The sequence below is a fragment of the Pseudopodoces humilis genome, chromosome 3 (assembly GCF_049639895.1).
Source record: "Pseudopodoces humilis isolate 2021_Gansu_Grassland_sample_001 chromosome 3, ASM4963989v1, whole genome shotgun sequence".
Lineage (NCBI taxonomy): Eukaryota > Metazoa > Chordata > Aves > Passeriformes > Paridae > Pseudopodoces > Pseudopodoces humilis.
Window position 1 is genome coordinate 14783822 of NC_142202.1, and position 24915 is coordinate 14808736.

Below are 24915 nucleotides of genomic sequence, written 5' to 3' on the forward strand. Positions count from 1 at the left end.
GAGCTTGAGGTATTTTAATTGAGGTGCCATGGCCACACAGGACATACAAAGGTGTTGTGTTTTTGTAGTGTGGGAGACTGAGCATTACTGTTAGGACAAAAAGGGGATTCTAATTGATAATTCTAATTGAGTGTTTCCAACTTACTCTGTCCAAGTTGCTTGAAAAGGATTTTATTTTCACTGTCCACTTGAGCTTGTCCTTCCTACCCTGCAAGTGCTTTCTCAGCATAGGAGGTTATGATGGCTAAAAAAAACCTCTGAATTAATTGATGTGAGAGACAGTAGCTGCAGAGTTTTACTACTTTTCCATTATCCATGGTTTTTTGTTGGCACATGCAATTTTCTCTCCAGGTATCTTTGCACCTCTTTCCAAAATAAGCAAGGCTTCTGATCACAAAAAAAGCTCCGTACGAAGCTCTTCCGTGCGGTCTTCACCTTTGGTCAAATCCAAGAAAGTAGATGTGACACACATAACTTCCAAAGTGAATTCTGGTGAGTGTTTCCTTGCATGTTGACACAGGATGGAGAGATACTTATCTTCAAGGATTAGTAAATCTTGGTATTAAAATAATTGTTTGGAACCAATTCATAACCTGGGATGAGGTGATAAGGTATTTATTAACTCCACATTGTTGTGGTTGGAAGTTCATTGGCCACTGGAAGTGGTACTGGAAGGATGTTGTGTGTAGCTCTGGAGTAATTATGGTGATTTGATGTACTGTGACAGTTTCTACTCTTTACATACTCTATAAAGAAAACCTCTCACCACAACATTTATTCTCGAGCCATTAAAGTAATTTCTAATTGGCTGTGATAAAGTTAAGTGTCTTAACTCAATGAGGTTCCATTTACTAAGATGTTCCTGGAGAATTTGCAAGGAATGAAAATCTAGTAAATAATCTGTACACCTGTATGCCTAGAAATTGAAGAGATTTATTATCTGGCAACATGATAAAGGAACTATTTAACTCATTGTGTTTTATCTGCTAATTAAATTATCTGAGTAAAACCAATGCCAAATTAGAAGAAAAAGTTTGTCCTTATAATAAGGCCTCAGTCTACAGACTGGAGTTAAGGGCTCAGTCTCTGGCTCTGGTTTAGTTTCTTAGTAATTTGGTCGAATTACTTAATCCTTCTGTGTAAGTTCCCTCCCTGTGGAGGGAATGATCCATGTTTTCTAACTGTTCAGGTTCCAAGTTGATTGGAGAACAGGCTCTTCACTGCTGTGTGCAGTGCTGACCATGCATAATTGGGCCCCCTGTGCTTGGCTGCCTTTGTAATAATGTCATTAAATATTGTATTGGCATTTCTTCTGCCTTTTGAGCCCTGTTTAGGTGACTCACACTAAGGCAGCACAGCTTAAGAGATGGAAGAGAACTCACATTCTCATTGAATTTCCCCAAGCACCCTAAACCACTGCACACTTTACCCTTAATATGCAGGGTGTAGAAACCATGCAGCAAGCTGGTGCCAGGAAAATACGCATATTGACAGCTTTATGGATTACTTATATAACTTTTCTCTGCATAGATTGAGGGGGGAGTAAGTTTTAAGTGTCTGTATTTACAATTAGCACAAGATTCAAGCTATTTATAAATGGGCATCTTACATGAAAAGCTTCTTGGGATAAGCAGTTTGTTAGGAGTATTGCTCAGTAGCAGATCCAAGTTGACTTCTGTTCAATATTTTCAAGTGTTTGATTCACTTTGCTGTGAACTGTTTGTAACCCATTAAACTATAATAGGAGGGACTTTTCCTTTGTCTGGAATGAAGCTGTCTGTGACAGTTTAGTCATAATCCACCTTTTCTGTCCCAAAGGTGCCGTTGTGTCTTTGTAAAATCTAAACTTTTGATACCTTGCTTTAAAGTAGAAATCAGAGTGAGTTAAGCATCATATACCCAGGAGAGCATACATCCACTGGAAGCTGCTGTGTGCAGGGAGTCCTTGCACAGAATTCCATTGGAATTAATGGAATTAATCAGCCTGGCTGATTGGCTGGCTGGACTTGGGGAAGGACAAAGCTGCAGAGGCAGAACTTTGGTTTGCAATGTTTATGTGCATCACCAGGTCATGTTTCTTTCCTTTAAACTTCTTCCCTGCAGTACATTGGTTTGTAATGATTCAAGAAAAATTAATATGCTTTTTATAGATAAGGTTATAAGCTGAAAAGTAAAATATAATATTGTATAGGGATTTTGAAATTCTATTTGGTTCTGCTGCATTTGAGTAATCTGTCAGATTGATGAGAAAAGATCTTTTTCAAGTTTATAGGAAAAGGATTACTGAGATAAAATTAAGAAATGTGTTATCAGTCACAAACTGCTAGTTTTTTGATCTGATGCCTTAATGGCTAAGCCATAAAATTTTGGGAAATACACTACACTCACAAACTAGTTCAGTCCCTGTGGCTGAATTACACTGAGAGATGTAGTTAAATAAAAAAGATGTGATTTTTCTTTCATGACAAGGAGAGATTATATCATAGATGAGCTTGTTCTTCATTGAGTTAGGGTAGGAAACTGTCAGAAATGCAAAATGACTCTTTGCAAATTGTAACTTGGGTGAGAGTACAAGTTCCTATACACATCTCAACCTTGCTGCTCTGACAGGCTCTTAAAAATCATATTGGCATGCTTACTTCATTATTTGTAGTATGAATGACGATTTGATCTCAAATCTCTTTCAAAACATTGATGTGTAATCTTTAAAGCAGAAATTGTGAAATTAATACTGGTGAATAGTGGACCTGTTAAAGTGGATGTTATAGATATGAATGTTTGAAAGATTTAAATAAAACTCCTTCAATATAAAAATAGTATTTTATAGACCATTTGTTTGTTTGGCAAGACAGTTTGGACTGGTTTAATATGTTAAGGTTTAGTTTAGTATCTGTGCTTATCCATCAAAACAATTCTGCAGTTCTCGTTTTGTCTGTTTATCAAGTGTCTAAGGAACTGTACAGTTTTATCCATTTTTTCTTGCATCCAGCAATCCGCAAATGTGTCAAATTTTTTTTGTCCATGACTTGCCTGTAAAATTATTGTTACTTGTTAGGATGTGTATGTTTAATTGTATGTGTTCTTTTTATAGGCCTAAATATGGCAAAAAGAGACAGTGCTTCTGAAAACAACTTTCTGACTGCTAACAGGGGAAAAACTGTACCTGCAAAAGATGGTAATGAAATAATTTAGAATTTTTTTATTTAACATCTTAAGAAAAATTCTGTGTATGGTAGAGGCAGTATTATTGTTGCCCTACCTCTGTAAAAGCCCTGTATCTACACTATAGAAATAGTTGTCATGCTTGTTTAATTCAAGTCCCAAGCAGGCTGTAGGTATTTAATTTTCCAGGAGCAAAGTAACTTGTGTGGATGTTTGCCTGGTGTTCTGTGTTGGTTTGGTAACCACTTCTGTCTGAATACTTGGGCAAGAACATAGAAAAGCCCTTAAAACTGCCTCTTAGTAAATGATCTGCAGAGGAACTGCAGAATTACCAGCTGAGGTTTCGGAGGAAGACTTTTTGCCTGGTATTGTTGCTGCCTAGATTGTAATATTCTGTTGGCATTTTTTTTTTCTCTCCTCTGTCTGTATGTTTATGCTTCTGTAATAAAGTGTTACCATCCAAAAGTGCTTAACAGTCTTGGCATTGTATCATGGTAGACTCACAATAACAGGCTTCATATATAAAAAATGAAAATAGCTTTTGAAGGGTGTCTTTTGCATGTGAATCATTCTCTGCAATTACCTCGTTTCACAATTGGATAACAACTTCTACCACAGCAGTACTTTGCTGAACTTGAAACACAGAGGGACTTCACTTTCAGCTGTCTCAAACTCTAAAAGTTGTGTCTCCTTTGAGGTTTTGGCTATAAAATCATACTTTAAGTGTTGGTAAAAGCAGTGTTTCTTTGGAATAATTTCAAGTGTGAATTTGAATATGCCTTCTTTAAGTCACAGAATCACAGAATAGTTTGACTTGGAAGGGATGTTAAAGATCATCAAAGAGCACACACAGCTTCTCTGGGTAACCTGTTCCAGGGTCTCCCACCCTGACAGTAAAGAATTTCTTCCTAATATCTGATCTAGGCCTCTTTTATGTCAGTCTGAAGCCTCTACCCCTTGTCCTGTCACTGTTTCCACTCATGAAAAGTCTGTCCATCTTTCTTGGAGGCCCCCCCTAGGCACTGAAAGGCCCCAATGGGGCTTCTTTGGGGCTGACCAACCCCAAATCTCTCAGCCTTTCCATATAGAAGAGGTGCTTCATCTTTCTAAACATCTTCATGGCTTCCTTTGGATTTGCTCCAGCAGGTCTGTGAAGGAAAGCTTCTTTTTATATCTTCTGTGAGTGAACAGTTGTGAATTCAGAGGGAATTCAGAAAAGACAACAACTGGATTTTTAAAATGGGACTTAGGAATAGAGACCTGAAATTTGTGATTGGTTTGTTATTAAAAAGACAGAAGATGAAAGGCATGAAACTGGAAGCTTTGGAATACAAGGGATAGTATAACCCACTCTGCATGTGTAGTGAGAGTAAAAATCCTTGTTCTAAGCCGATGGTGATATGTTTGGGGGGAAAAACCCTAGAGATAATTATGTGGTGAAATACACTGCTGAGGAAGTGTTGAGATCTCTCTGGTCGGAGAGAGAGAGGTTTTTAAGAGCAGGCCAAATACTCACCTGTCAGGAGTGTTATAACAAATAATTGCTTTGCCTGAAGGAAAACTAATCAATTATATGGCCTGCTGAAGTTCTTTCTGCTTTTCCTTCTCCTATCCTGTGATTTCCCACAAAATGAAGTATCTTGATGACAGGTTTAGTTGGAGCAGTTTTTGTTGCATCCCTGTATAAATGGTGATCTGTCCTCCAGTGAATCCATCCCTGGACTGGCTTCTAAATAAGGATTTGTAGCATGTGTTTGCAAATGCACATGTGTGTTTATACATTGGACATGGAGTTGAAGTTAGCCTGTTTAGTCACTATTTAGTCAGTAATTTGCCTTTTCTTCATTGTAGCGTCTCTGCACTGCGTATCTCTTCAGATTTCTGTCCTTAGTTTTTGTTTGGAACCACTGCCTTTGCCTTTCCTCAGTTCTTTACTGTTTTGCAAAATTGGATAATTAAATTACATTGAACAAACTAACCCTGCGTTGATATCAAGCTGTTCGTGAAAACTAATGGTTTAAGCTTCTCAAAAGTCTTGATAAGCAATATTATCTTAATTTTTCACATTGATAAGCTGAGGCGTAGATGTGTCTTGCTGTACCCTGCCCCATTTTGGGCAGAAGGGGTTAAGAAAGGGAAGAAGAGGAAGAGCCTTGAAAAAGAAGCACGAAAGATAAACATAAGTCTGATTGGTCAGTTTAGACTTTAGGGTTTGCAAATGGAGGTAAGTGATTTATTTCCCATTCTTGTTTTATAGTACAGATTTTAATATTAATACAGTATGTAATAGAATATAGTAGGCTTTAATCCAGGCAATTATTCACTCACATATCACCTTCCTTCCACTTTTCATCAAATCTTTAGTAGGTTGGATGCTGAAAGGCTGGTGGTATGATCTCTTATTACTAAAGCTTATGTATTTTAATAAATATGCTTGGGACTCTTTAGATGAACTTTGATAGAATAATAAAGATGGGCTTTTGGAGACGTCTTCTAGCACACAGCTATCACCATATTCCCAAGGCAGGGTCATGTGAACCTGTGTCATTCCTGACAGGTGTTTGTGCAGATGCTGCATAACAAGTTCTAACTTTGATTTTTTACTTAGTATTTTGCCCTCCATGGAGAGCAGGTAACTTCCACATTACAAAAGCTTTCTTTTCTGCTTAATCTTGTCATTTTCCGAAATACAATCCCTGAAGGGCAACTTTCATTTATGTCTTCAGGTTTTCCTGGGTACAGCAGCTCTTCCTCTTCTACTACCTCCTTGGAAGGCAAACGGAATTACTCCAAGAAGAGGAACTCAACGAGCAGCAGTAAAAAGGCCCTGACTAGAGTGTCTTCTGCCTCATCTAAGATTAGTGCTGGTATGGTCTGTTGTACTGGGGTGTATTTTCACAGTTCACTGCTGCATTACGTACTGCTGTAGAACTACTTGTGTTGTTTCAGAATCTGAGATAGTTCGAGAAAGACACTTGTGAAGTAGTTTCACCATAAACCTAAGTATGGCAACTTTGAGATTTTTGTAACATCTTCAAGATGTAAAGTGTTTTTATAGTTGGTCACTGTACCTTTTCAGAGCAGAAAAAAGGCTGTAGTCCAGGTTTTATGCTGGCACAAAGCACATTTTTGTCTAAGCAAAATTTGTGTTGCCATGTGTTGAAGGTAGGCTGCGTTAGAGATAAATACTCCGTTCACTAATCAGTTGGCTTGCTTTTGAAAACTTTCTTAAAGATTTAATCTCACTAATTTCAGATCTTGTTCTTCTCTTGACCAGGGCTGTATAGCTCCCCAACCATGAGGAAAAATGCTCTTGAGGGAGAAATCCAGGTTGGAGACAGAGTACTGGTGGTGGGACAGAGAACAGGCACTGTTAGATTTTGTGGGACAACAAAATTTGCACCAGGTATGTGCAATACTCTGTGTATGTTGTCAAATCAGTGTGGAGTAGCTTACATGTGAGCACATGAATGGAAATCCATCTTTTCCCTCACTCCTTCCAAAAGAATTTTAAATTTGAATTGGTTTGTTTTCCAATTTCTTTCTTTCTCTCTCTCTCTCCCCCTCTCTCTCTCCCCCTCTCCCTCTTATGTTTCTCTGAATATTTTTTACTTTAATACAACTATGAGGAAAAGATAATGGTTTAAAATGTGACTTTTACTTGTCCACTATCATGATTTAAGTAGGAGAGTTACTTTGGTGTAAATATTACAGAATCACAGAATATTCTGAGTTAGAAGGGACCCACAAGGATCACAGAGTCCAACTTCTTAAAGTTTTCTGAAAATCCTCAGTTTAGTCTTCAGAGGGGTATGTAGTTTGAGATCACATGTATTTACTCTTTACTTTCTGTATTGAGGCTTTTTGACACAGCTTATCTCTTGCAATAGTGGAACTCTTACGTCATGTACCAGTCTAATTTCTTGACTTATTGGCATCTTTAAGAGGGTAATTGTGAACATTAAAATTTTAACTAACAAACATTTAGATCACAAGATCAATAAAGTTACAAATACCTCAGAAAGCCCCAACCCCTACCACCATTTCTCATCCTTGTCCCTTTCAGCTTCTCCCTTCCCCTTGCTAGAAAGCCCTTTGCAGTGAAAGCAAATGCTGTCAAAGGCAGCCAGTTGTTCTACATTGTGGAAATTAATTTCTGAATCCTATATTGTAACCAAATTTATCTGCTCTATGGCCCTATCTGTAACCTTACTGCAAGAGCGATGCAGAAGCAGTTGGCAAGTGTTGGTGTGAGCAGTGGTCTGGGTGAGGGCTGTGTTTTTGGTAGGTGATTGGCAATACTCCGTGGTGACACTGGGTGGCATCAGCATTTAAAAAACCCCGTCAGGCTGCAAGGCCGTGGTACAAGCTCTGTACTTGTTTCATGCCTGCCCTGTTCCCCAGCTGTACTGTAGGCAGCCCTTGCTCAGGTACTGCAGTTACCTGAGGGACACTTCAATGTCATCACTCTTTGTATTGTTGCTGAAAAGGTGATCAGTGAGAAAAGGACTGTTTCCCACATACACTGACAACTGTGAAATCAGAAAGCTGTTTGACAGTGTTAAGTCTTCTCCCTCTCTGCTTTAAATCAGGAACATAATTTTTTAGAGGAAAACATGCTATTGTAAGAAGTGAAGATGGAAAGATGACAAATCATCACCACTTGCTAACCCAGTAGTTTATAGAAAATGTAACAGATGCAAGTTTAAGTGTTTCAGTTCTAATGTGTATCAAAGCTCTGGAAGTTATCCAAGGTTTGTTCCTTTTGCTGCAATGCAGATCTTTATTTAATTCTAAGAATGGGAAGGGGAGAACTTCTGATATATGGAGCCCTTCTAATTCATAAGCTGTCATTCTTGAGTTTCTTGAGCTGATAATTAGAATTACAGTTTTATCCAGTGCCTTAGTACCAAGTGACTTGAAATAAATTCTGAATCTTCTGGGGATGGATAGCATAAGGACTACTAATGGAGTATGAAATTTAGCACCTTTATGTAATTAGTTCTCATTTATCACAGGTTATGAATGATCAAACTCATTAATATCTTGCTGCCTATTCAGTGTTCTGTACAAGATTAATTGATGGCCAGTTCCAATTCTTGCACCCTTCTCTTGACACCACACTACCAGCTTTGCAATTTGTATTAATTATAACTTGCTAGATGGAGAGAAAGAATGAATTAATATCAAAATTTTAATTTTACTGTTGATGATCTCAGATGAGGCATAAACCATGTGGTCAGAGGACTGAAGAGGGAAATGTGAAACAGCAGCGCTGTTCTTTGCTATCTCCTTGTTGTCCAATAGCCAGTTATGCTCAGTAACATTCTATTTGACTTTAGTATATATATACACACACAAATATATTTCTCAAATGTTTTACTTTTTTTGTATTAATTAAAATAATTTTATTGAAAGCATATAAAAATGCTGAGATAATTATAATTATTAGGGTGTAATTTCCGCATAATTTCATAGATAGCTATTTTATAATATTCATATTTACTATTAGCATATTTTCTGACTAGAAACCATTTTCCTTGATGTGGGTGAATGCCACCTGTGCCAGTGGTCTAGATGAAGAAAAGCCTGTAATGTTTTGTTCAAAATGCCCTGATTTTACTGTTTTGCAATGTAGGGTTCTGGTGTGGAATTGAATTGGACAAGCCCCATGGGAAGAATGATGGCTCTGTGGGAGGAGTGCAGTACTTCAGTTGCCTTCCCAGATACGGCATATTTGCACCCCCATCTCGTGTACAGAGGTGAGCACTGAAGCTCTTGCCATGTTTGGGTTGCCAAATGATTTCTTAATACATTTCTAGTGTGAAACAAAATTTTGAACAGATACAGAAGATGCAAATATTTTCTTCTTCAAACTTCAAATGGAAGTTTGTAACCTCCATTAAAAACCTGGTGGTATTAAATCAGCTATTTGAAAACAGGGTGTAAAACTGGAAATGCATCTCCTCCTGTTTCTCTTGCACCTCCCCGGCGTATTTTTATTCTAGGGCCTCTGATAGTCTGTGTTCATTAAACCTTACTTTCATAACCCAGTCCTGATGTGTTGTGCTAAATTCAGTCATAAAAATAAATTGCCCTTGGACATGAGTGGAAATTCTCTTTTTGTCCCAGCTAACCACAGAGGATCCAAAGCATGCTTTGTAGTCGCCGCTTGCTTATAGTCTCTTCCTTAGGTTCCAGGAAGAGCATCCAAGGAGTTCTGTGCTCTTTCCTCCTATATTTGTTTGTAGTTACTCTGCCAGACATGATCTTGCTTTTATTTCTCTGAATAAGCCAGCTCAGGCAAACTGTTAGGAACTTTCCTCAGAATCATACCTGCTGTCTCAATGAGTGAGAGGCAAGTAACTCAGATACACTGACTTGCTCCAGGCACTTTTTGCACAGCAGCCTGAGTGCAGCAGGAATGCTGGTGTCTCTTGGGAGGCAGATGGAGAAGGAGAGAATCAAAACCTCATCAATATTTGACAAGAAGCCAGTAGGTTTGTTCAGAGTTGAGTTGAAATGACATCTTTGTGTTCTTGCTTTTCAGACTAACAGGTTCTCTGGATTCTCTCACAGAGACTTCATGGAGTAAAGTAACTCACACTTTTCCAGGTAGGAGTGTGAGGAATTTGGGCGAGGCAGCCCCTGCAGGCCCCGTTCTGCAGCCAGAACCATCTGCACAAAGCCAACTTCTCCAAAAGCACAAGAGATTTTCAGGGACCCCAAATTCCAACCAATAGTCTGGCTGTTCCTTTCCTAAAAACGTAGCCTGCAGAAGGAACTGTGGAGTACTATATTGTTCTTAACACTCTACCGGCAGAAAGAATTATGTCAAATACGATTGCTGGCAGCCATCCCTTGCAGCTAATATTGCAGTCTAATCAGAGAGAAAGGGAAATGGAACCTGCTCCTTAATACAAATTGAGATTGATGAAGGGATCAGTAGGGGGACGTCCCTGTGAAATTACTAGAACCTGTGACATACTTGAAGTAGTTGGTTTTCTTTTCCTCTACTTAAGCTTTTTGTGAAATGACCTTCAAATTACGCTTGTTTGGTTTGTTTGATTTCTCTTCCCTATGAAAAGCCAAACATATTATAGGCATATATGTTCATGAGAAGTTTCATTGTTTAATTTCCAAATTAGAGGGGAGAATGTGCAGCAAATGTAGTGGAAGCAGTATAAAAGAAAACACAAGGAGTATGTGTTCATAAAGGTGTTTTTTTTTCTTAAGAAGTCCTACACAGCTTATTAATCTTTCCACTCAGGTTTTAGACGCAGTCTAAGCACTACTTCTGCATCTTCACAAAAGGAGATAAACAGAAGAAATGCCTTTGTTAGGTGAGTGTTAAGAGTTTCAAGTGTTTGGGTGAGCTGGCTGTTAGCTTGCTCAAAAAAAACTCTTCTTGCTTATAGGATGTCTAGAGCTTTGCATGTTCATTTTTTTTCATTCCAAAATGGACCAGTAGCACACTGTTTTTCCATGGGCTTCCAGGACTACAGTCCTAGAATTCAGGTTGGCATTGAAATTGTTTTCCAATCATTCATCACTGCATATTCTCCAAATTCTTGTATTTTCACACAACTGGGTGAAGTTCAGAGGTTTTTGTAAAGGACTTGACTTTGTTCTGGTGATTCTGACTGACACCTGTATGTTAAAAGTTGTTTTGGTTAAACTGTTTTAAGCCCCAAATAAAATGTTTTGTATGGCTTTATTTACCAGTACTATCACCTGCTGTAAATACTGTAGATCCTAGCACTGGGGAAGGAAATTGCTTTTCCAATACTTCAGTGTGCTGAGTGTAGCAGCCTGTTACTGCTACTTCATGGTTTGTTAGTGACACCAGATTGAACCCAGTTTTTCTAAAAAGGGATTTGAGAGTGTGTTTTTTCCTCCATGCACTTCCTTGAATTACAGATTTGCCCTGTATGTTTTATAACAAAAAAAAAAAAAAAAGACTTTTTTTTTGTTGCCTTTCTTTTCTCCCTAGATCCAAGAGCTCTGTGTTGCGGCGCAGCTGGAGCAGCAGCACTACGGCTCCCTCTGAGGGGCCTGTGAAGCTGCACGAGGGCTCCCAGGTTCTCCTGACCAGCTCCAATGAAATGGGCACCATCAGGTACATCGGCCCCACAGACTTTGCCCCAGGGGTCTGGCTGGGGCTGGAGCTCCGCAGCGCCAAGGGAAAGAACGACGGCTCCGTGGGGGAAAAGCGCTACTTCACCTGCAAGCTGAACCACGGCGTCCTGGTGCGCCCCAGCAGGGTCACCTACCGTGGGATCAACGGGGCAAAGCTGGTGGATGATATTTGCTGAGCCACACTGTGCTCACAGAGTGGGGAAGGAGTCTCTTAAAGCACAAAACAACCCTGCCTAGTAAGCAAACTTATTTTGGAATCTTTAAATCTGCATTTGTGTTTTACGTATATAAGTATATATGTATGTGTATGTATATAATATATATATATTTTATATAAAAATATATATATATAAAAATAGAGAGATAAAAAAAAGAGTTCAGTCATGTTAAGAAGTAAAACCACTGTTGAGTTTATCTTACCTTAATGACCCTTGCCTGGAAGGTTATTAAAGCATTTTGGGTTTAAGATGCTGCCTCATTTGAAAACTGTTCCAGTTGGAGAACAGAGTGTCTGTTCTTCTCTAAACTTCTCTAAAGTTTCTGTGTGGTTCATGGAGGGGTTTTCTCCATGTAGCAATGAACTGGAAATGCTTGTGCATTGCCCATGGAGGTGGTTGCTGGGTGACATTATCTGGTTCCTGGGCACTTTGTCAATTCTAATACCAGCAGCTAGCAATGAGAAGGAAGAAAAAAAAAAAAAAGCCAAACCCTCTCCCCTTTTTCAAACAATTGTGGAGTATTTTTGCATTTTTTCATTTGGATCTCTCTTCTTTCCCCCCCTCCTCTTCTCCTCTCCATAAAGCAAAAGGGCTGATAAATGCAAAGATTTGCCCCTCTCCTAGTGAAGAGCAGCAATTAAATAAAAAGCCTTTAAAAAGCACAAATATGCTGCATGTCAGTCTGTACAGTAACAAGCACTTTTTGCTCTGCATTTGTAGAAGGAGCCACATACAAGATGCACTCTTTAAAATAATGCACTTTGCACTCTTCTGGAGAGCTTTCCCTCACTTTTAGAGATTGCTTTTTTTGTTTGGGGTGCTGCAGGCAATGAGTATCACTGCTGTAAAATGTAAATAAACCCAGAGTGGAATACATAATACCGTTGTCATAAATACTAAGTCTGTATAAATACAGCAAGGTAATTTCTGCCAATGGTATGGAACCAATACAGGGTATTCAAGCAAGCTGTTGCCATGGTTTGATTAGTTTGTGATACATGTTTCTTTTTGTTTGCTTTGGAACAGTTTCCAGTATAAATTTTTTGTGAGATCTTACAATGAATTAAGGATAATTTTGGGTACAGCATTGTAATGGGCCTTATGTGACATCATTTGTGTATCAGCCTTTTAGAACAGCTCATCTTTTGTCCATGTTTTAAACATAGAATGTATTTTAATTGCTCAGCATATGTAGACATTATCTTAACTGGATGGGTGTGTGTTCCAGAACAGTCATTTTACTCTTAAATGATTTGCTTGCTCTTGCCTACTTGAACAAGTGACACTTTAAATAGTAATATCCTATTTTTAGACAGAATCCTGCTGGTGTAACCTTCTTTTAAATGTTGCTGTAGCTATTTTTCCTGACCTGTATTTAAAATAATGCCTATTGTATTCTAACTTATGGGAATTTTTAATTTAATATAAAAGCTGTAAATTTTGAATGTAAAAAATTAATGCTTTACATTTAGAGATGCAGATATTCAGTGCCGTAATGAACTTTAGTTTGTCTAATATCTGTTTCCTGCTGGTATTAATAAAATTAAACCCTGTTAAATAGTACAGCAAAAAGAATTTTCTGTGTGTTATTACAGAATGTACAGAAGGACAGCTCTTACTTCTTCTGTACAAATGAAGAGCAGGAGTTCAGCATGGAACAGCAGCTGCCAACTGTGAACCAGAAGCTTTTCTCTCTTCTGGTTGTTCAGCACAGAACTGCCGGTTCCAAACAAAGCCTTTGCATGTTCTGTCACAGCGTGCTGCTCCCGGGCGGGCAGTGGAGTTTCTGTGAGGAGACACTCATTATCAGGAATGCTCTTTTTTTCCTGCCTAACCAAATGGAATGGGTGGAACTGCTTTATCTGAGGGGTAGCTGGAGCTCTCCTGGAGGTGGGTATGGGAAGAAGAGTGTGGGTGAGGCAGCTCGTTAAGAGTCAAACCACTTCTGTGTGGTCTGTCTTGCACAGATGATTCAGCATGAGCTTGTTTTTCCTGCAGGGGTGTCAGGCTGCTCCTTCCACAGCTCTCCAGCTCCACACAGTGCAGCTGGAAGCAGGGTCTTGGCCTGGGCCTCACTGAAGCTGCCTGATGGGTGCAGGAGAGGGCACAGATACCATCTGGCAGTGGTTTATTGTGCTCTGCCTTCCATTTCAGCGTCAGCCAGCAGCACATCTCTCCTGGAAGCTCTGGCTACTGTAATTGGTTTGTGCGCTGTAGGTTAGAGGAGCAAGTCTCACTGTTATCAGGTTGGGGCTATTTTGGTAGCTCTCAGCATCTTCTGCCAGGAAGCAAGCACTGTAAATTTATGCTTAAAAATAAGAAGTAAATCAGTCCATTCCAGAAAGGATTACTGATGGCTCTCTTCAAGATGATGCTGGGAAGGGATTTGTCCTTTCCTAAACCCAAGGTAAGTTGCCATAATCCTTTACTCCAACTCTTGAAGGAGGACACCGTGTCATAAAAAAAATTCTGAAAATGAGTGGCAGTGAAGTTTGAAATTAGGTGCTGTGCAGAGGACTGTACTATCACAGCCCCTGACTGGTTAGAAAAAAAGCCAAACGATCCTCAAAGTCCCAATAAACTACATAAATAAAACATTATCTGTAGCTTATAAATAAATAAACAGATGGTCCTCAGCAAGTCTGTGCTCTCTGTGCAGGCTCAGAGGCCGGTCCTTGTCCCACAGTATGTCTCAGGTCCCAGTACAGAAAATGTCCTTCCTCAGTACTCTGCAATTAAATCTTTCAAACTTTCTTGAACACTGGCTGGAGAGACCCACAGGTGCATGTAACAGGAGGATGAGAATTTTCTTGAGGTGTCTGAGGATGAGGAATTAATTTCTAGGGAGTTCAGCTCAGCTGGATTCAGTGACTGTGTTGCAGATGGTGACAGTAATGGTTTTCCAGGCAGGGAGCCTGCGCTTTCAGAGAGCTGCTGGTCAGCAACATTTGAGACACATGGATCCAAGGCTGGCTCTGCAGATCTGCAAGATCTGGCAAGTTAACTCTGTTACCTGTGAGAGGTGGCAAATCCAGCATTTCTGTCATGGCTTTGTCAGAGTTTGCAGAAGCCTTGACAAGGGCCAGGTGGAAAATGAAACTGTCCATGAAAGCCACATAGCAGAGTACCCACCTGCATCCTTTTCCCTGGCTGGCTGCAGACAGACAGCTCTGGAAGAAAGGGGAATTAGAGCAGAGATTTCCAGCCAGTGCCAGATCCAAACCAGGCTGTGGTGGCTGGCTGCTGACCAGCCCTGTTCCTGGAAGAGCATAGGAGAGCTCCTTCTTGAGTTAAGGCAGGGAAGAAAACAAAGGAGGGAGGGGAGAGGTGCCTACTGGAAAAGTCTTGTTAACCAAACCACAGCACTATCCTGCAGTAGAATGAGCACGTGAAGGAGAAAGTTTATAATTCAAGGAGGATTCAAGTTTATAATTTCAAGGAGGATTTCTTGAGAATGCAGCTACCTGGGCCATAGCAGTGGTATGGGACAGGATAAAAAGTGAGTGTTTCAGGGCAGGAGCTACCTCCTTGTCGCAAGATTCAATACTGCCATTTTCAATATTGAAAATGTATTAAAATACAGCTTATAGGTAGACCTACCCTCAGTCCAGACTCAAAGGCTTAGATATATACATTTAGAAAAACACCCAAATGCTATCTTCAGCCATATCCTTCGTTCTCTTTTCATACTGGCCAGTTTGCTGTGGGTAAAAGCCTGCCTTCCTTGTGACAGAGGGAAGGGCACCTTCCCCCATAAAAAATACTTGGTGTGCAGCATCTGCAATGTGAAGTCTGGAACAGCTGCTGCGAGCCCAAAAGGTGGCTTGGGGTACCACCAAACGTGCTCCTTAGGGTGTTCATCACTTTAATACCTCTGCAATTTTGCCAAATAAAAATGGATGTCCAGAGACCTCCCTCTGATGTTGATCCAATCATTGCACAGCCCAACACGGAGAAATCCAGCTACTGTCACTTTATTTGTCTTCATGCCTTGTGGTTCACTACACTTGTTTACAATACAAATACACTATTCAATACAAAATACTCAATGACCATATATTAGTATTTTTCTTCATAGTATCCCTGAAGTGCACAGGCCCTTCCTTTATAAACAATGTTGCATAAACGGCTGTACATGAGACAGACACTCCTCTAATGAAGCTCGGTACTAAAAGAAGCCAGATGTGGACACTTGGGACGTTTCCCTGTGGTGGGTTTAATTCTGGGACAGACAAATGGCGATGTCTGTGCTGCTGTGGAAGGCTGTTTTATGCTATTCCCTTGTCAAGGTTCTCATGGCCCAGAAGCCAGGTGCAGTACCAGGAGCAGATGTGCAAAGTGGCACCTGTCATTCCCTGTTCCAGCCCTCCTGTGCCTTGCTGGGGCTGCTCCCGCCGAGCCAGTGCAGGGGAACCGGAGCACCCACGGTCCAACACCGCTGTCTGAGACAGACTTGGCCAAATTACCACAGCCCTGGGGCTTCCCACCCACGGTCCCTGCACCTCCTCTGGCTGTGGCCAAGCCCCTCTCCCACCCTGCTCCCTCACTGCGCCTCAGGGCAGCAGAACCACCCTCGCTCCTGCCCTCGCTTCATTCCCAGGCACATGGTGGAGAAACAAGGTTCAGGGGCACAAAGGGAAGATGATGGGACAACTGGAAAGGTAGAGACAGGCATCCCAACCTAGTTTACCTCCAGCAACTCACGGAATCAGAAACCTACTTATCTTCTATAGGAAACCAGGTAACATCCAGATGGAAATAAGCCATTTTCAGAGCATAAGAGGGGTAGCACAGGGTTTTTTCCCTGCTGTCCTTTACGTCCTGTAGATCATACTGCTTCCTGCTTTTCCACTGCAGAATGAGGAAGACATAAGTGAGAACTTCATTATTACCAACACAAAATATTAATGGTCTTAAAACAAGTTCCTTAAAAATAGACAGTGTGTCAATAAACTATAATTTAAAAAATAAGTCATAGACAAAAATGGGTAAGAGGGTTAAAATAACTTGAATTTGTTTTTCTCCTAGCATGGAGGGGTTTGATAGAGGAATTTGGGATTTACGGACTGTTTTGGTCTGGTGAGCCCATGGTGACTTAAATCCCTTCTGGTCCCTGCAGCTCTGAGTACTGAACAGGTGAATTGTCCTAGACACACAAATTAAAATTTCTGGTTCATGCTCATGGCAACTGCAGCCTGAACACAAGAAACAGAGCACCCTTTGGTTCAAGCACTTAATGGTAGTATTTGTTTTCTAAGAAAGAGGACAGGCTCCAGTTCTTGTTTCTAAGAGAGAAGATTTGATTAGCACCAATATTTACAGAACAGGTTTTGCAATCTGGGGTGCAGTGCTTGGGCAGCACACAGGGATACCAAACTAAATGCTTGCTGTGGAAGAGTCAGAAATGCTATGGTTTTAACATTAAAAATAAACCCAAACTGGATTGCTGAATTCCAAGAGTTAAGAGAGAGGGATGAAAAAAAAACCCAACCCAATAATACAAACAAACCTCAAAACTCCAACCAACCAAGAGAATCAAAACCATTAAAGAACCCACAACAAAGCATTTTGCACTGGAGACACTGGAGGGAAGCTCACTTAGAAGCAGCTGCCAGTGTTGAACAGTATTTATCTCAGTGCACTGTACTGGAGAATACTGCTGTCTCAGTGCAGAGCAGACTGGAGAATTTCGGCAGTAATTCACTATTTCCCCAGTCAGAATTCTCTCTTGACATATTCCTTTGGTAAGAAGAAGGAAAGTGTTTAGCTCCTTCAATTTTTACAACTCCCATTCTGTTAGAGTATTTCAGTGGAAATTCTATGATCAAATAACTGCACAGCACAAGCCCAGAGCAGCAACCACACTCTCACCATGGCTGGGAGAGCCTGCCTTTCACACCTACAGACTTGAAATCCTCTCTTGTTGCTTGTGCTTTTTAAGTTTCTTTAGAAATGCCACCTTTAACATCATAACCTGGCAGCTTATCTGCATTTGTGCAGCATTGAAGCTGCTGTCCCAGATCCAAGAATTAAAAATTTCAGCTAGTCAAAGATCATTAACTTAGCAACTTTTTGTTCTTGTGCATTCTTTTGAAAACACTCATCAGTAAACAGGTCAGCTTCTGCCCTCAGTAACTTTGTAAGGCAGCAAAAACTCAGTGTTTTTTGTTGGCTTGCAAAGAAAAGCCAAAGAAAAGAACGAGGAGGTTCAGCTCTTCTGAAAATGAGAAAGCTGGAATACTTAAATGAAAACGCTACTAGTACATTATTCACATACATTATATGTGAATAATGTACTAGTGTAATAAATTGTTCAGATAGTGCTTGCCTCCTGAATTAATCAGCTTTCTTGAGACTCGAGAAACAACCCCACTGAGTTTACTGAGCTAGAGAGAGAGACTGGTGTGACACTAACACAGTCCTAAGCTAGAGAGAATCCCTCCCCAGTGGCTATTTCACAGCAAGAGATGTGAGCCTAATAACCTTGGAGATGACAAATACCCTCTTAGCAGAGCCTAAAGAAGCCTGTAAGTATAACCCTTGTTATCTCCCCTAACCCATGCAGCAGCAGTGGGATGGATCTCTAGCAGATGAACATGAAATTCAGAGCAGCCCCGGAACCAAGATTCCCAACACATGAGCGCAGCCCATTAACCAGTCACCACATCTGCTTTTGGCTTTGGTCTAAAAAAAGGATTTAATTCTGTGTATCAGAGACATCAGAAAGGCAGATTAAGAGAGCACACTAATGCACCCCCTGCAATGTGTTTTTTACGTGGGGGGTGGCCCAAGCCAAATCCTCCAATTTCAGTCTGCCCATCCCAAATTTTAGGATATACAGGGACTCTGGTTTGTTCCCTTATGAAGACATGAAGCTTACCTCAATGTTTGGATCCAGGGCCAGACTCTGGGTCACGTCACTGAAACGAAGAGTCTCAGACTGAAGAACACCTTCCCATTCCTTTGCTGATGCTCCAGTACTCCCATTTCTATGGAAATAAGCACCCCTTTTTTGGATAGTGTTCATGCTAAAACAGCTCCTCCCAACCCTAAGGTGAAGTTACTAATGCACATCTTTACACATGAATTATTTCCTACATCTATGTTTTGACAATACACTTAACTGGAATATTTTTCATGCACAGGGTGTACAAAGTGAGTCAATGGAGTTTTTGTCCTTAAACCACTATCATACATGTATTTTGTCGAAGGAAAAAGGGCTCTAAACCCTTCAATACAGAGAGTATCTGGCTTCCAGACAGTGGCACGATGCAGTCTTCTGCCTTTATGGTGTTGTTTGTACAGGGTATGTCAAAGGCTATTTCAAACCTTCAGTGTATGAAGGTGGCTGTCCATTTTCAGGGCATGGTGAAAGTCTCTCTCATGATCATGGTCCTTTAAAGCTTCACCTTGATTCCACTTGACACTCACATGTTCCTGATGAAGGGCATTCCTTCTTTTGTAGGACAGAAGGAATTTTAAAGGGTTTTACTCGGTTCTGGTGCTTAAGCATAGGTAAACAAAAACAAACCAAAGAAAACCCCAGCCAAACAATGCCTGCCCCCTGAATGCCTCATAGTATCTACACCCCATCCTCTGCCTCCTCTCCTCTCCCCTTCAAGTGATGCAGTGTGACCAGGGTTTTTCCATTGCCCTGCCAGCACCCCCACAACACTGTGCATTCAAGGACTTTCAAAGACTGGACTGTAGCTGGAACAAGACTTGAGAACGTGCCATCGTGTCACCATTCAGTGCTGTCGTATTTTTATTTTTTGGTTTGGCTAGAGGACGCTCTTCCCAAACCCACTACAAGCTCTGCCAGCAGCAGGAGACCTCCAAGTCTTCCACAGCAACGACAAGTTTGGCACGGAAAAGCCCAGACATGAAAAACACTCATGGCAGTGAGCCGCGGCTTGACACGGAAGCAGAGGACGCACAACTGGGAAAAGCTCACAGGAAGGGCATGACGACAACCATGCGGATGAGTTGATGCAACAGCAGCTGGGCCTTGCAGTTAACAACAGTTCCCTGCATCCTCCCTCCCCCTTGTTCCTTTGACTCTACTGGGGCTCCGGTGGTTTGAAGCCTCTTGGGTTAGTAGAAATTACAGCGTCAAGGGTGGCACTTTTGGAGCAAGTTTACACAAAATAGGAGGTGATGCTGTCAGATGCCTTGCTCGTGGTGTGTTGGGTAACAGGACATCTCTTCAAGGCTCAGGGGCCACAGGGGGGGAAAAGTCAAGAGAGGGTGGAGGGCTCTCAGGGCCCCTGCTGAGTTATGTGGCTCTTGTTTCTAAGGACAGGGTCCTCGTAACTGCTAGCGCAAGGTGGTGTGGAGTTTTCCAAGGGTAAGCCCTGCTGTTGGTATCCGTAGTTGACGTTCCCACAGGGGAAGTGGCGGAGCCTAAAGAGAGGCACTTCTTTAACACTTGCAGTTAGGGAAGATGGCTCTAAGAGCAGGGAGGAGCCTGGCAGCCTGCCAGTCACAATGTTGGGCCCCACAGTACAGTTTCCTTCCTGTCCCAAATTCTCCCTCTCGGGCCTCTCCTTCTCCAGCAGAGAACTGTTTTTGCTGGCCTGCTTCTCTGCAAACCAGGAACCGTAGGTTGGATTCCAGAGGTTGGTGGGCTTGTTTCTGGAGCCCCGGCTTTTGTGAAGCTCGGAAGGGGGATTGGACTGAGCATAGGCCATGTTGATGTGTCCTCCCCCTGTGGCTGACTGCACCTTCCCCGGCACTGGCTGTTCCAAGGCTCCCACTTTCCCTAGAGATTTTCCAGCAGTGATGGCTGACGGCAGGGGTGGTGGAGATGGCAGGGTTTGCTTATCATCCTTTCTGTCTTGGTGTGTTGAGACCAAGAGAGGAGGAATTCCTTCTGGATCGTCAGGGCGCATCGCCACCTTCTCCTCCTCCTCAGCCGATGGGCCGTATTCTACCGGCAAGGCCGTGTTGATGACATCGGGGTCCTGGGATCAGAGGAAAACAATCAAAGATCAAAGGGAGCAATGGGAATTGCTCAAAGTCTGCAGCCACCAGACATTGAATGACACATCTAGCAGCTGTCATGCTGTGATCTCTACACATGCCACCACCCAGAGCTCACATTCCATGAGGAGGGGATGCAGACAAAGTACAGTTAGGTGTGAGACTCAACAGGATATCCTTAAAATCCAACTCTTTAAAAGAAAGTAACCCTTAAACTCACCATAGAACAGCGGAGGCACAAAACCAATGAAAAGCATTTTTTATGTCCAGCAAAATTTCCTGTGGGAATGTTTTTTGGAATCTATATCCTCTCAGAGTTCATAACACTCTCAGATAATATTGAGAAAGTTGGAGCCATGTAAGTATTGCTATTGCCTCCACACAACAAGGGAGGAATGGGAATGCAGAGTGAAGACAATACTGTCAGACCCTTGAAGCCCAAATCCATAGGGACTGCGGCTCTGAGCTAGTTAAGCAGTTTTGAAAATTAAACTGAGAGAAAATGTGGTGATCCTGGCAACCTTTACTTATTGCTATATGGCATGGCAAGCTACAGATAGCAGAAAAAAATGCCTCCCAATCCCAGGATCCAATCACACACAAAAAACAGATCAAGCTTCCCAAATAGCAAGGGAAAGCAAACCGACTGAAGCGAACAACAGTGACATCATACAAGAGGAGCCTGCACTGATGCAGGTAGGAGAACATTTTCCAGACTGCTCTATTCCTCACAAGCTAAAGTGGTGGTAAAAAAATAAGTAAATCAGATTTTGGCCTGGAAATCCAGCCACATCTTTTCCCTGTTGCCCAACCTAAGAATCCCCATTCCTTTAGCCTAGCCATCTCTACCTGCCTTCTCCAGTGCTGTCAGATTCAAAAAAAATGCCAACAGCTGCTGAAACCACCTGCAAAGGGTGCTCTGAGCTGGGGCCAGTTCTGTGCAGTGCTGACTATGCTTTAAGGGCTGGAGTGGCTGGGATGAGGAATGTGAAAGCAGTGTAGGTGCTGGCCTGTCTTTGCTCTTTTGCTTGTTGGAATCTATGCCTCTGTAAGCAGAATCAGTGCTACAGTGTGCTCTTTGTAAAGCTGCGTAAGCCTTTGTCAGCCTGTGTCTTTCAGCAGCAAAAGACAAAAAGGGTCAAGCACCTGATGAGGTCAATATCCCAGCCAGGGTCCCAGGCTGACACTAGTCTCCCTGGACTGCTGACTGCAGTATTGCAGTGCTGCCTCCTCATCTCTTGTCTAGAGACAAGACAAGCTTGTCTGGCTTGTCTAGACAGCTCCTCAAGAAGAACCCTCTCCACCCCCGCATTCGAGGTGAATGAACAGCGATACCTGAGTGCAGTACTCAATCCTCTCCAGGATTATGGCAAAGTTTGGCCGGTCTTCAGGCTGGTGCTGCCAACACTGGGTCATAATGCGGTAGCTGGAAGGGCAGAACAGGAGGCATTCATGAACGGCAGATCCCATGGGATGTGACAGCTCATGGCAGCTTAGGAATCACAGACAGACATTCATCACCATTCTCACTTCTAACAAATAAGAGTTCTCTGCCTTCCCTGGAGTTAGGCAACTGATGCACTGGTAGCCACTGGAATGTGACCACCAGTGGGGTGAAATCCACAGTCTTTCAGAGAAATTACTCATCCACCTGAAATCCCTTGGACAATATACTAAAGGTAGGCAGGGCTACAAGATAAAGGAGCCCAGTTTTCCCTGCCTGTGAACAGTCTGATGCATTGAAGTTTCACAGCTAACCTAAGATAGAGAAATATTGTGTCACTTTTACAAAAAAAGCAGTGGCCAGGACTTCTCAAATGGGCCCTGAATTACTCTCCAAAACAACAGAAAATTTAAATATTAGAGAAATCACTGGCACTAAAGTTTAATAAAGCAAATTAGCCATGATTAGGTCAATCTTAAAAGTCATTGACTTTTGAGTAGAGAAAAAGCATTTGAAACAGAAACTTAGTTGCATGAATATATGAAAATTATAAATCTCATACACAGGGCCAGGGCAGTTTTTAGGTGGATCCATCCTTCCTCCATTGGTGACAAACTCCAGAACCTCCTGGTTGCTTTTGCTGGGGTAGGGCATATATCCCAAAGAGAATATCTCCCACAGTAATACACCAAAGGACCTGAGTACAGAAGCAAAGGAAAATGAAGTGAGGGATACTGGAATGACCATCAGCAGTGGGCAATGCCCTTAGGTTCAATACTATCAGCATTGCTCTTTGCAACCTTTGATCAGGCAGCTGGTGGAAATCCTGATGTAGGATTCAGACATAAATAAGCTGCACAGTTGTAACAGTGAACTTTAAAACTTTTAACAAATACCAGTAGCTGACTGTTAGGTGAGTGAAGCCTGTGATGTAGGCAGGTAAATATGGCTGCTTTACCCTTGTACTCAGCACTGCTAAGCTGGAGGTAACAAAAGTTTCCTTTTCTGAGACTGACCACTGCTGGAGACAGGAGTTATGACAAACTTTTCCTCTGGAATAGCTACCCTGCATGAAATATCACACTGGTGAATCCCCACTGATGCTCTGAGGTCCACAGGCCCCACCTGTGAATCAGAGTACAATAAAAACACTCCCTAGCAAACACAGCCCTGGGCCTGGGTGCTGTGGCCTACAAAGCCCTAGGGATAGTGGCTGGGACAGGACCTGCTGGGACTGTTCCTCCAAAGCATTCACCTGGTCAGTGGAAACCACGAGCTCATTGGTTAAAATCATAGAAGAGATGTGCAGCGATGGGAAACTCCTCTGCCTGGTGCTGAGACAGGCAGAGCTCAGCTGTACAAGAGTGTGGACCTGGTCCCTCTGCCAGGGCTTGTTCAGGAGCTGTATCCTGGCCACCAGCCCCTTGCCCCTCCACAGGCTCCCTGAGCTCTTGCCTCCTGCTCACCTGATTTTCCTCCCCACCTCTGGCCACTCTGGAACTCCAAGTGCTGCTGTAGGCCAGGAGAAAGGCAAACCCCAGAATGTATGACACCCTTCTCCCTGACTGATAGGATGGATCGTGCCTGTAGCCTCCCATGCTGCTTTCCTCAGTGTGGGACTAATGCCTTCCTCCCTGGAGCAGCACCTGCATCTGCTTTGATCTCCCTTCCCTGCTTGCTCATCTGCCCTGCAGCACCCACCTCTGCACAGGTCTGACCTTTCTGCTCCCTTGTCTCAAACACTGCTGGCTCTGAAAGACCCAGCTTATCTTTTTAGTATGGCAGTAGTGAACAAGAACGTGTGATTTTTACAAAGCATTGACAGTTTACAAAAGAGGTTACAACAGAGACAGACAGGACAGCGGAGGAAAGGAAGCGCACCATGTGTCTGTTTTTGATGTAAATATCCCTTCCATGAAAGCCTCAGGAGGCATCCATTTGACAGGCAACATTGCACACCCACCCTTACGATAGTAGCTGGCTCTGCAAAGAATAAACAAAACAAAAGAGTCAGCCAAGAATTCAGAAAATTCCATTAATATGGGATTCTTGTAATTACAAATATTAAAATTATGAGCCAGAAGAGAGACTAATTTAGGTGGAACAATCTAAGTGCTGAAATGACCTGTTTCTTCTCATAAAAGTAGTGGAAAAGAGCAAACCATGGAAGTGCAGTTTAATCTACATCACTTCAGGCCTGATCTGGTAAACCAGTTATCCTCATCCTCCTAGGGAATTACAAACAGAGTAACTGCTGCTGGCAGAGCCTCCTCCTGCCCTTTTCAACCACAGCAAGATCTCCTCATCTCACACATAGTCGGTCATCTTGGGCATACCCAGCAAGAAAAACTAAACCTATGCTATACATACCCAGTCTAAAGCACTGAAGTAAAATCCAAACCCCTTTGTAGGAGCTTGTTGAGGAGGATGCCAGGTTATTACAGTTAGGACAGTAGCACAAAAATGTTCCTGAGACAGGAGTTACAAGAGTCCTTTAAAGTCATTGACATTTAAAATAAAACCTGAAAGCCCCAAATCGCATCCTGGCAGTTGCAGGGGGCTGTTCATGCAAGCTGGTATCACTGATCATAACTGCACAGCCTGAGCATCCAAAGGATGTTCCTGGACCAAGAAATGCATGCAGGCTTCAAAGGCCCCTTTGAAAACTCAGCACCAAAGTGTTCATCTTGGCAGTCAGTTCTGCCAATTGTGTGAGGGTGACAGATGCTACTTTGTCCCAGCAGAGCTCCATCTGACAGTGGGACAGCATGGGGGCTCTTTGTGCAGGAAAAAAGCCCAAGAAGCTCTGTTTCACTTGGGTTTTTGAAGGTAGCACTCTGTTTGCATCACCTCAGGCTGTGATACTGTCAGAACTCAAGCTAAGCAGAGCCAAGCCTGGCTTAGTAATTGCACAGGAGAATCCCCAAGCAGGAAAAAAAGAGGGCAAGGCACTGGAATAAACTGTGTGGG

At 42.2% G+C, this 24915-nt stretch overlaps 2 protein-coding genes across 6 annotated transcripts in view; one reads left to right on the top strand and one right to left on the bottom strand.

Moving 5' to 3' along the window:
• CLIP4 (CAP-Gly domain containing linker protein family member 4) overlaps positions 1-13094 on the top strand; it is a 31587-nt gene extending 18493 nt beyond the window's left edge. For all 4 annotated transcript variants that reach the window (XM_014252974.2, XM_088053533.1, XM_014252975.2 and 1 more), the window contains exons 11-18: positions 352-492; positions 3092-3175; positions 5889-6029; positions 6440-6568; positions 8801-8924; positions 9713-9777; positions 10433-10505; positions 11156-13094. In XM_014252974.2, the coding sequence (XP_014108449.1) occupies positions 352-492; positions 3092-3175; positions 5889-6029; positions 6440-6568; positions 8801-8924; positions 9713-9777; positions 10433-10505; positions 11156-11477 (1079 nt within the window). In that variant the 3' untranslated portion in view covers positions 11478-13094. The remainder of the gene's footprint in view (positions 1-351; positions 493-3091; positions 3176-5888; positions 6030-6439; positions 6569-8800; positions 8925-9712; positions 9778-10432; positions 10506-11155) is intronic.
• Positions 13095-16022: 2928 nt separating this feature from the next.
• Positions 16023-24915, bottom strand: part of ALK (ALK receptor tyrosine kinase) — a 306168-nt gene continuing 297275 nt past the window's right edge. For both annotated transcript variants that reach the window (XM_088052596.1, XM_088052597.1), the window contains 5 exons: positions 23827-23928; positions 22508-22642; positions 21837-21927; positions 18400-20482; positions 16023-16370 (listed from right to left, as the gene is read on the bottom strand). In XM_088052596.1, coding sequence (XP_087908722.1) covers positions 19778-20482; positions 21837-21927; positions 22508-22642; positions 23827-23928 — 1033 coding nt within the window. In that variant the 3' untranslated portion in view covers positions 16023-16370; positions 18400-19777. The remainder of the gene's footprint in view (positions 16371-18399; positions 20483-21836; positions 21928-22507; positions 22643-23826; positions 23929-24915) is intronic.